General features: G+C 36.6%; 1 protein-coding gene across 1 annotated transcript in view; it reads right to left on the bottom strand.

Annotated features, from left to right (window-relative positions):
* The window catches only part of LOC306865237 (arf-GAP with SH3 domain, ANK repeat and PH domain-containing protein 1-like), a 79,665-nt gene that overhangs the window by 21,291 nt on the left and 43,642 nt on the right, over window positions 1-14,732 (bottom strand). The window contains 8 exon segments of the mRNA XM_079409724.1: window positions 729-798; window positions 921-1,021; window positions 1,881-1,967; window positions 2,448-2,523; window positions 7,677-7,762; window positions 9,514-9,643; window positions 9,917-9,966; window positions 10,560-10,634. Coding sequence (XP_079265850.1) covers window positions 729-798; window positions 921-1,021; window positions 1,881-1,967; window positions 2,448-2,523; window positions 7,677-7,762; window positions 9,514-9,643; window positions 9,917-9,966; window positions 10,560-10,634 — 675 coding nt within the window.

Genomic DNA, 14,732 nt, shown 5'->3' with positions numbered 1-14,732 from the left:
TATTCTTTTAATAGTCTAATTTAATTATTCTCTTAATTTATTAAATATTTTCACATTTAAAGAATTTGTCACTGAATATTCAAATGCGAGTTTTGAGCAGTGTAGTTTGTCGTTTCTCCGATCACAAATGCAGACATGGTAGCCAGTATAAGTCATTATAATCAGTAATTATGTCCCCACTGGATGCAACAAATGCCTTGTTTATAATGGGTTTCATTGTTTTTGTTTTATTGTTATTGTTTTTATCTCTCGCCGGAACACGGCATCACAATACGGTAAGGGGCGTAACATTTCCGTCACACGCTTGAGGTATTTGGCCAATGAAAAAGCACTAGATAGCTCACCAATCAGAGCAAACCTCGCTTCGCAGAACGATTACCTTTGTAAAAATCAACACCTTTCAGAAAGGCGGAGCATAGCGGAGCAACAATAATGCACAGTATGTGGCAAATAATGTGATAATGTTTTTTGAACCTTAAACCGCATAAACGCATTGCATTACACCAAATACACAAAATAATGCTCTTTTTAGCAAACGTCATATGACCCCTTTAAAGAGGGACACAGTGGGATGGCTAGGTTGTTATGGAGACATTCAGCCAAAGTTCAGAAAGCTGATGAAGTCTTTTCACTTTAAATGTCAGACCTCTGTTTTATTAGGCCGATTACAGGATGACACGGTTTATAGAGAACTGAATAAATCACATGAGTGTGTCCGAGTTACTTACAGTGGCATGAGAGATTGTGAGAATTCCTCCTTTAACTGAACACTTCCTCCTCTGCCACACCTTCCTCAACCTATAACATAACAATTTTATACTGCATAACACTACTCATAGCAGAGAGCAAGAACTCATACTGAATAGAAATCACATCTGATTGGGGCATATGTTTGTGTGTGTGTATGTCTCTGTGTGTACCCATCACTCTTCTTCAGCAGATAGCCTTTCTTCTCACAGCCAAACTCTTTGTTTCCTTGCAACTGGTGCATACTGTAGCCACCTTGTTTGCTCTGAGAGTCCTGCTCAAACACACATACATATGGTGCTTTAAATAGCTATATGCAGTCACCAATCCAAACAAATACTATATACACAGCATTTTCATAAAATACTTGAAGATTTTTCAATATTTCTCAAAATATTTGTAACCTTTTAAACATCAGCTTTATCTGACAGCCATTTATTTATTGTGCACACAACGATCTCTATCACATACACATGTCATGCTGTACATGCTAAACACTTACTCTTCTAGACTTTAATCCACACAGGAAGCAGGTGAAAGATAGATAAGAGAAGGTGTGAATAGCATGGTAAATGTAGGCTTTGTGTGTTATTTTGTTAAAACATTTAAATTCATTACAGTATACTGCACTACGATTTGTACTAACTTACAAACTTGTCTCCCTCCATGTTACCGTAATTAAATGCAAGTTTGCTGATGACAATGTGTTGGCACTTGCCGCATAAACAAATATTCATTGACTAAATACTTATTAATTGTTATTTATTTTCCTTATTACACATGACAGTCAGCAACTTTTCTCTGAGCAACCAGTGGGCCACAACACTGGTTACCAGCAAGCCGATTTCATACTGGCTACCAGCATGCTAAAGCACTGGGTACTCCCTCTCACACTCTCCCCTGTACAGATCGAGCATTAGGGAGGGTTTATGCATTAGATCCATAGATGTACTGCAAAATTAAAATCTTCAGGTTTCTTTCTGCATGATGTCATACCATTAAAGGATTAACTAGAATTATGTATGTATACTTGATTGGTCACTTGATTGGCTTTCACAAACTAGTTTTGAGGAATTAATCATTTGCATTGGTCCGAAGACTGAGCCCTGAGGCACACCACACTCTACACTTACCTCCTTTTGTTCCAGCTGTAGAGAGGATTTAATGAGATCTCTTAGTGCTGTGAGCTGCTTTTTCTCTTCATCTTGTGTTTGTTTTATCTACATCACACAAAAAACAAAAATAACTTGTTACACACGTGTACACGCACAGTATTAGGGGTGCAAGACATAAATTCGAAAATTTCAATTTGCAATTCGATTTTGATATTCTCATGCTAAGAATGAATATTTGTAGTTGCAGTTTTTACTTTCATATTTTGAGATTGGCCCACATGAATGATTGTTCAAGACCAAGTCCAGCAAGATAAAACAAGGTAAAGTGTTATTTTTAGTTGACCAAAGATCTTAAGAAAGAATATAACGGAGCACAACACAGAAGTGTAATGCAGCTATAAAAGAAACAAGGAAGTAAAAGATTGCAATAACAGTTTTAAATGAATATAAACTAAACAATATATTATAATGTGACCCATATATTGATCAAATATTTTATTGCCAACTCCCAAGTCCAATGCATAAAGTAAACTAAAATGGTTTTACCAACTCAAATATATTTATGTTAAAGAGTGAGGTACATACGTTGTAAAGATCAGCTGCTAGTTTCTCAATGTAATGTTTTAGATTATCTGCCGTCTTCAAGCCATCTTGGAAAAAGCTGATTAAAAAAAAAAAAAAAGCAAAACACTGAATTAACACATTTTTCATACTGAAACCAGCTATCAACAAAGGCCATACATACAGTTGTCCAAATGTCCTTAGCAATGCATATTACTAACCAAAAATTAGGTTTTGATATATTTATGGTACAAAATTTACAAAATATCTTCATGTAACATGATCTTTACTTAATATCCTAATGATTTTTGGCCTAAAATAAAAATCGAATATACCTGTGCTACTTAAGACTGGTTTTGTGGTCCACGGTCACAAATACTGACAGACCACTAAAATTGTTCCAACACTAACAACCTGCCAAAAGTGTCCTAGTCAAACTGGATGAGTCAGTGGGTTTATGTATGAGGTTTTAGCATGATTCTGCATTTCAATGACGTTGATGTATTTTAGCAAATTAAATAAAACATTTTGGAGTTTTGCAATGTAAGTGTCATAATGCCCAAGTCTGTAACTTGATTAAAATATTTACATTGCGATTGATTCTTTTCTTTTTTTGTGTGAAAGTTTACAAACTTTGATCTGTCCTTTATGTAATTATAGCTTTTTGTTCAATTTCTTAAATTTGTGAAGAATCATAATATAAGTGCAAATATATGCATAATTACTTGTCCTACACGCACAAAAAACAACATACTGTATACTTTATTTCTCAAAACTGGAAAATGCACTGGGAACACAAACACTGAATCCAATAAAAATCCAATTAATAAAATCCAATTAATAAAAACTCTCTCTACACTTTATGGACATGATCTTATCTCATATAAGTTGTTTTTGTTGTTTTTGCTGCAGTTGTTTTCGCTGCAGTCCTACACTCGTTTGCTTTACTTGTACACGTATTGAGTTTCAATAATTACATTTAACCATACAATAAATTCAAATTACTTGTTTTTAAATAAAATCCAAATCAGACACTTAAAAAAGAGAGTAAATTATTCATAAAAAGTGTTTTTCATTATTTACTGATAAATGGTTGCTGCACCAGGAACTTTTAGATATCTGCCAAGTCTGCTAAGTCTAAGAAATCACACAGAACACAATTACATAGTTAAATCATCATTACAAATATAAATAAACAGCATTAAAAATTTTAACTAATCAAAACATTAACTTTGACACTCTTATTAATGACCCATCAAAATCTTGAAGTACAATATTAGCTTGCAGGTTTCTGCTGATATATCTACAGGTCAAAGACAACACTAACTTAAAATACAGTGGTGTGAAAAAGTGTTGGTCCCCTTCCTGATTTTTAATTTTTTTGCATGTTTGTCACACTTTAATGTTTCAAATCATCAAACTAATTTAAATATTAATCAAAGATAACACAAGTAAACACAACATGCAGTTTTTGAATGAAATTTTTTATTATTAAGGGAAAACAAAATCCAAACCCACATGGCCCTGTGTGAAAAAGTGCTTGCCCCCTAAAACCTAATAACAGGTTGGGCCACCCTTAGCAGCAACAACTGCAATCAAGCGTTTGCGATAACTTGCAATGAGTCTGTTACAGCGCTGTGGAGGAATTTTGGCCCACTCATCTTGGCAGAATTGTTGTAATTCAGCCACACAGGAGAGTTTGAGCATGAACCGCCTTTTTAAGGTCATGCCACAGCATCTCAATAGGATTCAGGTCAGGACTTTGACTAGGCCACTCCAAAGTCTTAATTTTGTTTTTCTTCAGCCATTCAGAGGTGAATTTGCTGGTGTGTTCTGGATCATTGTCCTGCTGCAGAACCCAAGTTCGCTTCAGCTTGAGGTCACGAACAGATGGCCGGACATTGTCCTTCAGGATTTTTTGGTAGACAGCTGAATTCATGATTCCATTTATCACAGCAAGTCTTCCAGGTCCTGAAGCAGCAAACAGCCCCAGACCATCACACTACCACCACCATATTTTACTGTTGGTATGTTGTTTTTCTGAAATGCTGTGTTACTTTTACGCCAGATGTAATGGGACACACACCTAGTGTTGCTTTCGTCAACGAAAATTGTGACTAAATATCGTCGTCAATGAACCTTTATCACGTGACGAAAACGAGACGAGATGCAACGTAAATGCTGGTCATGTGACGATGACGATATTTAAATATATAATGCAATATTGTTGACGAATAAAAATGAGACAATGTGTTTTGCAAAATAAAAACTATGCTAAAATGTCTCTTCATTTTTGTTGACTAAAACAAGACCAAAACAAAATGTTATAACGTTATTTTGTCTCGTTTAGTCGCGTTATTATTATTATTTTGCAGTATTTCTGTTTCCTGTGTCACTTCTGGAGCTGCATCAGGTTGCACTGCACAGACACTTCCTCGAGCCCCACTCGCGTCATTATTTAGAAGACGACAACAAATGTGTTAACATGTTTGGTTGGTAAAATAAATGTTGTTAATTCAAATCAGAGCGTCTTCCTTGTCTGGCATGGATGTATTCTTAAGTCTATAAGGTAACAATAATATAATAAGATAACCTTGTTTGAAATGGGTTTGGCTAAAAGACAATTTTGGTTTCGTCTATACTACTAGCGCAGTGGTGGGCCGTCAGGGGAAGCAGGGCCTTCTCTGCTGGCCCTATAAAAAACAAAATTGTGTGAAAAATGTTGTTTTTATTCATTATTTAGGTATCATCTTCATTTGTGCAATGTCCACTAAATTGCCTATTATTAGTTTAGTTGAGGTTGAACTGGAATATCCTACATAAAAAAAGGCAGAGGCCAGCACTACAGTGCTACCCTTTTGTTGAAAGATGTCACATCTGATTTGTTACAAGCATTAGTGACAGAATCATCAGCCAATCAAATTTTTACTTTCAATGACAGCCCGCCCTCTGGGTCCAGCTACGTGCCCAGTGCTACCCCCGGCATTAGACCGCCCCTTTAATCAGGGATTTCTAAGGTACGAACATGAAAGTAAATGAAAAGAAAATGACAGCTGCAGTCATCGGCGCCTACACCAGATCTTGTTGCCGATCTACTAAAATCGTCCTTTTCAAGGCACTCTTTTGTAGACAAAAGAGAATAACTGAGAAAGGAAGACCTACACCCAAAGTGAATTCGCTAACAAAGACCAGCAAAGGTTTTATGCGGCATTTCAACGATTACAACTATGAGTGCTATCAGTGGCTAACAGCTAGCACCGAGCACTAGTTATTTTGTTGGCTGTGTTTACTTTTAAATCTGAGTAAATTGGCATGGAATGACAGACCCATGGACTTTATTTACAAGTGACAGGTGAGTGTTTCATTGTTTGATGAGTATTGTCTCATGCACATTGTTATGGAGGTGTAGGTGGTGTGTTGATAATACTGTGGTGTGGTGTGTGGATGTCTAGAGTTTGTACAGTTTTGCTGCTTTGGGCGCATCATCATTTTAGCGTGACATGAATGTGCATAGTGACCCGTGTATTGGCGAATTACTTTTACTGACCATGTAGGGAAATTTACTCTGCATTTAACCCACCCCAATCCAGCATACTATTAAAATAGTTGATCAGCCGTCATTGTTTGTTGAGAGCCTGTGTGCAGCATAATATGTGCATTATATGCATATAGCTGTGTTAGCTGTAACAGAGCTGTGTAAGATGTTTACAGTTGAAGTTGAGCTTTATTGTCATTCCGCTACATGTGGGGACATACAGTGGAACGAAATGTCATGCCTCGCAGGACCACGGTGCTACATAAATACAGACATACAACAATGAAGTAAAAAAACACTATAAACTTAAACACAACTAACCTTGCTTACTGAAGGCCCTGACTAAAACCCCACGGTATGCCACTGCTACTAGGTACTTATACTATATTGACTGGGTTAAATAGAATTACTAAAAAGAGACTAAAATGCAATTTTCATTGACTAAAACTAGACTAAATGTCATCAGTTTTCGTCGACTAAAACTAGACGAAAATAGTCATGGATAATTCTGACTAAAATAGTTGACTTTTAGTTGACTGAAACTTGACTAGCCTAAAAAGAGTATGAACGTGACTAAAACTAATAAAAACTAAAATGACAGCTTCACACAAAGACTAGACTAAAACTCAAATTAAAACAGGCCGCCAAAAACAACACTACACACACCTTCCAAAAAGTTCAACTTTTGTCTCGTCAGTCCACAGAGTATTTTCCCAAAAGTCTTGGGGATCATCAAGATGTTTTCTGCCAAAACTGAGACGAGCCTTTATGTTCTTTTTGCTCAGCAGCGGTTTTCGTCTTGGAACTCTGCCATGCAGGCCATTTTTGCCCAGTCTCTTTCTTATGGTGGAGTCATGAACACTGACCTTAACTGAGGCAAGTGAGGCCTGCAGTTCTTTAGATGTTGTTGTTGGGTCTTTTGTGACCTCTTGGATGAGTCGTCGCTGCGCTCTTGGGGTAATTTTGGTCGGCCGGCCACTCCTGGGAAGGTTCACCACTGTTCCATGTTTTCTCCATTTGTGGATAATGGCTCTCACTGTGGTTCGCTGGAGTCCCAAAGCTTTAGAAATGGCTTTATAACCTTTTCCAGACTGATATATCTCAATTACTTTCTTTCTCATTTATTCCTGAATTTCTTTTGTTCTCATCATGATGTGTAGCTTTTGCTGATCTTTTGGTCTACTTCACATTGTCAGGCAAAGTGTGTGTGGGGGGGCGGGTTACACTTTTTCACACAGGGCCATGTGGGTTTTGATTTTTGTTTTCCCTTCATAAAAAAAAAACCCTTCATTTAAAAACTGCATGTTGTGTTATCTTTGATTAATATTTAAATTAGTTTGATGATCTGCAACATTAAAGTGTGAGAAAAATGCAAAAAAAAAAAAAATCAGGAAGGGGGCCAACACTTTTTCACACCACTGTAACCTTAACCTTTCCACTGAGAAGACTAAGTGCTACACTTTCTTATAGCTCATAACTTTTTCAAACCTTCAGGCCAGTGACACTTGCAAGGTTACATGGATCAATAACACTTTCTGTATCGACCATTAACACTCACACGCCAAATACACATTTGTGTTGACAGTTCTACAAACTAAACAGATGCATGAGCTTAAATGTTTTTTTGGGGCATTTAAGCAGGCTTATTTATCTAGTATATTGATATTGCAAATGTCTTTCAAGGTAAAAACACATCTGAAAGCAAACATGTCACTTACTTGCACTGCGCGTGGTAATACTTGATCAAGTTCTGAAGGAGGTCTACCCCTTTTTTGGTCTTTATTTCATTCACTTTAATTAGGTACTGCAGAAACAGACAGACTTTGGTCACAACAGAGTTTAGTAATCTCAACAGTAGAACAAATGAAATTGAGTGATTGTGAAATATTTAGTGCTTTGAAATATTTGAAATAAATGATTATTCGAAATAGTCATTCTAGGGAAAATAGCAGGTCCCCCTCCATAGCACATATTTAAAATGTAGCCTAAATGTTTGAATAAACAATTAACTCTTGTAATATTAGAAGCAACTAAAGAGGACAAAAATGTAATCTTCTAAATCTGTAAAGAACATGTAGTGATCAATCACGTCCACAAAACAAATGAATTAAACATTGTCATAATCCCAGTTTAGCCCAGAGGGGTGAATTCCAGAACATCTTGCAAAGTCACGCCAGCTAACAATTTTTGGGTATGCGCAGAAATTTAATCCGTCCTTTTGGTCCCTGGCATGTCTGAATATATCTTGGGGTGAAATGGCACATATTCTGCTCATTTTAGAGTGTGTGAATGCATTTGTGCATAACCTTTGAACCTCAATTTTGACATAAAACAGTATGTATATAGTTTCCTAAATAAGTTAGTGTGTGCACATCTTTGTTTTCAAATAATGCATGCAGTAGGCAAGTTGTATGTGTTCGCTAGGGTTTGTCATTTCCTTCCTTCCTGCTCCCTGTTTCTGAATGAGTCACCTCACTGCATAATGGATTATTCATAGCTTTCATTTTAGATTTGACTTAAATTGCATGTCTTGTTGAGAACTCACGTGTGTACTCCCATGCGTTACCACTAAGGATGGAAGACTGGAAACATCCAATTACATATCACTGGTAAAAAGTCTAGACAATCATGAATTATTTCATAGACTTTCAACAATATACCACTGCCTTCTCTACATTAATGCTTATATAAATGGAAAATGTGGTAATTCAATTAAATATTAGATTTTGTCATGTGATTTGGTCCAATACCATTTGAAAGGCAACCAGCGGTTCCTTTTTCCCAAAATACATAACATTACACCTACCCCTCACGAACCCTTGATGCAATGAAATGAATGAAATAAATTCAAGATGCAATTCCTACTGACAATCACTATTCATTAACATGTTAAAAAACACAGCTATCCTCCCTAATGAATAAGTCAACACTGATGATTATGAATCCATAAAACAAACATTTATATCATAATCTGAGCCATCTGCTCTAATGCTAAGGGAATCTTTCAAGATGTAAGAAAAAGGCCATTGGCATTGACATGGCAGCATCACATTATTCTGATTAATATTAGGAGTACCAATCCCAATAGCTGGTGATGTGACAGAAAAAAGAAGAGATTCATTAGAGGGTTCTGACTGGCTGCATCTGCTGATTTATGAATGTTAATGTCATCAGTAAAACTTGTTGTATTCTGGTGAATGAATGATAACTCACTGATCATTGCACAAAATGACTGTAATGATAATGTACAGTTCTCTCCACTGCCCATATACAACATATACAAGTCTTTTGGGTTGTTGTAGCACTAGTTTAAAAAAAATAATAATAATTCACTGACCATGTACATGTATACAATTTACAGAATAACAATCTATCAGCACTCAAAATTACCTGTTTATATAGATACAAATTAATAGTCAGTTAAAAAACTGTTTATTACAAATAATTTAATTAATTAATTAATATAGACAAACAAAACAAACAATAAAGGAAATAAGAACAATATAATCTATGGCATATTTCTGGTGAGGAGGACAGGTTAAGTGCACTACAGACCTCACACATCTGTAGTTGGAAAAGCCTTCGTTCTTTCTCCATCTCTTCAGCGATCTCAGCACCGGTGATCTCTGTTCGGATCATCCCATGCTGCTTGGCATGCTCACGTTTTTCCTTCTCGATCTTTGTACTGTAAGATTGCAAGAAATGTGATCATAAAAATCAATGAAAATATTTGTATATTTAGAACAAACTCATCTCAGCTGGCAAATAGAGTGCTGTGTTTATTTCATATTAATCTCACATCTGCGGGGGAGAAAATGGTCATGCTTTTTGATAATGCTTTTAGATTACTGTAAAATGCATCTGATAATTGCAACAGCCCACAGACAGAAAGTAATCGGTATGAATGGACAAATGTGTACACAGACACACTCAGTTTACATGCATAAAGCAAACTTACAACTTGGTTTCGTAGTCCTTCCAGGCCTTGTCAAAGGGTTTTTTCAGGTCCTGGAAAAAAAAGGAAAAATAGTAGTGAGTCACGTGCAGTAATTAGACTCCCTCATGTTTACAACAAAGCAGATTTCACACCCAAAATCCAGTGACAAAGACAGAGCTGAGTTAACCCATCAGCATCAGTGTGGAGGGACGATATCTCTCCAGCAGATTAGGACCGTGACAGCCTCATAATTTCATTATTGTGATGAATATCCAGAGCACCAATCACAGATATGACCATTACAGTTACTTGTGGTAAATGACGGATCCATTAGTAGGCTCTAATTGACTGCCTATCTTCTGATAAGCAGGACATCACAAATAGCTGCACTTGACTGTGCATTTTCAGTACATTACATTAAAACCGCAGCGGGCTAGTTTAGTTTGTGACGACATGACGTTTCTTAAACAGAGCTCTACACACAAAAGGTACTTCCAAGTTCTTCAACAGGTCTACAACATCTTTTAATATAAAATAATGTTTATGTTCCTGGCTTGGTATGAAAGCACAATTGTAGACAAGAAAAGTTTGCATGCATCTGCATGTGTATTTAGCCTCTGCGTGTCTGATGGTCTATGAGACAAGGTCTGTAAATATTTCTCACCCCCTTCACGCCTTTCAGGTCACCTTTCAACAGGGAGTCCAGTGTGAAGATCACATTATGACTCAGATTCTGAAGCTGCAGGAAAAGATGGTGAAACAGAGCAGAGACTGTGTTAATACGATACATGACACTTGGCACAGCATAAGCACAGCACAGAAGAAATAAGAGAAAACATATCAAATACAACCATCCGCACAAAGGGCCCGTTGAGAGAGACACAACCGTATCAGGATGAGCAGGATGCATTGTCATTCGATACTCCGAAACAGATCTTTTAAATTAATCAACATAAATGTTTCAGGCACAAGAGGCCAGATAGTTTGGGCTCAAGTAACAAGATGAGACCCACTGTGACACTGCATTGTCTCCTAAGACCTTAAGAGGAATTTACATCACCTTTGAAAAAAGAAAAAAAAAAGAAGTGCAACAAGAATAACAGATTTAGGACAAAGTCTGGCATTATACACCTTTAAATTACATTAAAATGATTTACACTGTATACTCTATACATGTATATTTGCCAAGAATACAGGGATGGACAGATATTGAAATTCTGGATAATTATTTTCATGTTCATGGCCAATAACCAACAATAAATGACTGATATTATAAATATAAAACATTTTGTTGAAATAAGACAAATTAAAACATTTTGAGATGAAAAAACAAAGCAAAAACAATAAAAAAAGATATGTGTGCTCCTAAGAAATTTGGCTGATATTGATATCCAATAATTGATAAATGATTACCTTTATAACAGTCAGTATTATAAGAATTTTAATAAAAAAAAAACAGTATTTCATCAGTATATCCTCTCCATTTCCACAATGTCCTCCGGAGGACCACAACCTCTCTGGAACGCTGATGGTCTAATATAGACCGATTACACGCACGCTTGTCTTTCAGCGGACTATCAGCTTTCACACTGTGTCTGCAAAGCCATATTGGTATTGTGCTGTGTGGCTAATTGGTTTCTTCCTGCAAATAAGGCTTGAAAGACGTGTTCAAGCTCAGTATAGTTCAATAACCTAGCTGTATGAAACAGGGTTAAACTAAATTAATTCTATTGGTTTTCTGCTATCACTTCTCTTTGAGGCACTTTGTTGTCTGGTAGCGGTGCTTTTAGACTGTTATAATATAACAATATATAAAAAAGCTAAACCTAAAATATAGGCCTACAGAGAATAAAAGATGGAAAACTTTTTAAACATAGCATTTTATGGCAAAATTATGTCAAATCAGATTTCCACTGCCACTACTACTACTACTACTACTCCAGCATAGCATTCATCCATGAAATTGTTTTTAAACATTTCATTAACTGATATATGATTAGTTTGGATGATACTTGCTATTTTATATTAAATAAAACATGAAAAACTACATTTTTTGGCACAGTGTGAACAAAATAAATGAAACTGTCTATTTTAAATGGAACTGAAACTATAAATGAATGGAAAAATCTTTAAAATAAAAATAAAAATCACTAACATGCAAAGTCAAAGAAAACACGAGAAACATTTGACAGCATTTTAAACAATGCAGTGAGTGAGTGAGTGAGTGAGTGAGAGTATATGCCAATGTCTGACGTGATGAATGGCTCCTCTGGCTGATAATGCAGATGGCAAATGAACACCAATGCTGAAAGGTACACCACTACACAGAAAGGCTGTAACAAAGAGCAACCCACACTGAAATTCTTCATAATTTCATACAAATGTAAAACTTTCATAAATAAGGATTGCTGTGATGGGGAGACAAACCATAATGTAGTATTTCTGTCTACTTCCTCTCTTCCTCACTATTCTTCAGTGTCTCTAAATGGAGTCTCTTGTTTCAGAGTGATAAATACCTCAGCTTAGTGCCAAAACAGTCTAAAAGCACCGCTACCAGACAACAAAGTGCCTCTTTCGAGAGAGAAGTGATAGCAGAAAACCAATAGAATTAATTCTGCAGTTTAACCCTGTTTCATACAGCTAGGTTATTGAACTATACTGAGCTTGAACACAGCTTTCAGCATTTGTGCATAAATGTAGCTACTGCTTTCAAGCCTTAGTTACAGGAAGAAACCAATTAGCCACACAGCACAATACCAATAGTTGCATGGCTTTGCAGACACAGTGTGAATGCTGATAGTCCGCTGAAAGACAAGTGTGCGTGTAATCTGTCTATATTAGACCATCAGCGTTCCAGAGAGGTTGTGGTCCTCAGGAGGACATTGTGGAAATGGAGAGGATATGTGATGGGGCAGCCCAGACAAAAGCTACAAGAGTTTACCATTTAATGCTAGATACAGTATTCTATGTAACCAAAATAATAACCTGAAAAAAAATAATAATAATAATAATTTAAGTGTGATGTGGGATTTTTAATTATAAACAAGCCCAAAATTCACTGGGACTCTTACAGTATATAAATCCTTTTATCTTATTTATCACAAACAAAGAAAAAAAAACGATTATGACATAAATGGCATAAATTATGGCATAAATTATATAAATGCTTATTTTCTTTAGATAGAACGGTTACGCCCTATTCGGACGGGATTAGTTTTGCACGGGAGACGTGGGGTAAAGTAATTATTACCAGAGCTTCTCAGTTATTTTAGTCCCGTCCGAATGCTCCATCTCAGTAATCATTATAGACAATGTCAGTAAAGATTACGGCGACTTTTACCTTCTCTAAAAAGGTCCGGAGAAATTACCTCTGGTAATACTAATCCCGTGCGAATAGACCAGTTGTAAAAATATACGTAAATATTCTGTCATTTCCTGTCATTTTCTGTGGTTTTTCAAATATGGAGGCACTTGAAGAAGCTTTCAGTTGCGTTCTAGGCAGAGGGACAAGTCAGTAGCAAACCTCAATTCTTTTCAACATAAAACGATGCAGGATTAGTAAAACAATACCAGCTACGCTACGCTTCCTATCTCTCTGACAGTGAGTTCATATCACACACAGCAGTTCTACATAGTCACGCCTCCTGTCAATCACTCAGCGCATCACTCGTCTGGTCTAAACCACCTCAAGCATTTTTACTGTTACAGAACGATGAAGAGCACTTACATACAGGAAGTAACATAAAACGCACGTGACGACGGTGAGCAAATCGAGTTACCCCTCCCACTTCTGATAGTTTTACTGAGATTTCTAATCCCGTGCGAATTGGCCATTAATATTACAGACGTCCTGTGGTAAAATTACACTACCCCATCTAAGACTAAACCAGGGCTGTTCAAACTCGGTCCTGGAGGGCCGGTGTCCTGCAGAGTTTAGCTCCAACCCTAATTAAACACACCTGAAGCAGCTAATCAAGCTCTTATAGGTATACTAGAAACTTCCAGGCAGGTGTGTTAAGGCAAGTTGGAGCTAAACTCTGCAGGACACCGGCCCTCCAGGACCAAGTTTGGACAGCCCTGCTGTAAACCATCAAAGACGGAGACATTTAATGGCCAAACAGAAAAACTTATTAACCGATATATCGGCCTTGGCTATGTTGATCACTAGATTTTATGGTAGTAAAAATAAGATGCAGCAAGAATCATATATTGGCTACCAAGTAAAGTAAAAAATAAGGAAGCAAGCATAGCATGTAAGAAAGGATACCATGGTATTATTCAAAGTAATGCATGCAATACACAATTATTATAATCATTAGGAAGCATATCAAAATACCATGACATCACCATCTAAAATCATCGGTGTAGTATGAAATTTTCACAGTATTTATAAAGTAAGAAATGATGCGTTCATTATCTTTGTTAATAATGAACATTAAATGACCAGAGTATAACAGATTCATATGGTTTGTTGTCTGGTCAGGCTGGTCTGATTTGATGGTTTTAAGAGGGCTTTGGGGCACTTGTCAGCTGGTTAGGTTGGCATGCCTGTCTTAACTTCTTCATTTTCAAACATCAATTTTTTATTTCCATTGGAAAACCGCAGGGAGACTTTAAAGCTTCTCTCTTGTTGACAACAACTGGTCAACAGTCAGCTGAAAGTACTTAAATTTAAATTTAGACAAGAGCACTGATAAAAAGTGAAATTAAAAATGAAAATAATGCATTTGCCACTTTTTTCAGCACCAGGATGAGCAGCTGTGTAGAGCTGGAGCAGTGAGCCTCCGCTCACACAGATATGACTTCTCTTCCGCAGCGCTCGCCAGCATTCACACAG

Source organism: Barbus barbus, assembly GCF_936440315.1.
Source record: "Barbus barbus genome assembly, chromosome: 46".
Taxonomy (NCBI): Eukaryota; Metazoa; Chordata; class Actinopteri; order Cypriniformes; family Cyprinidae; genus Barbus; species Barbus barbus.
Note: the sequence above shows the minus strand (reverse complement) of the source record. Positions and strands in the feature narration are given on the sequence as shown.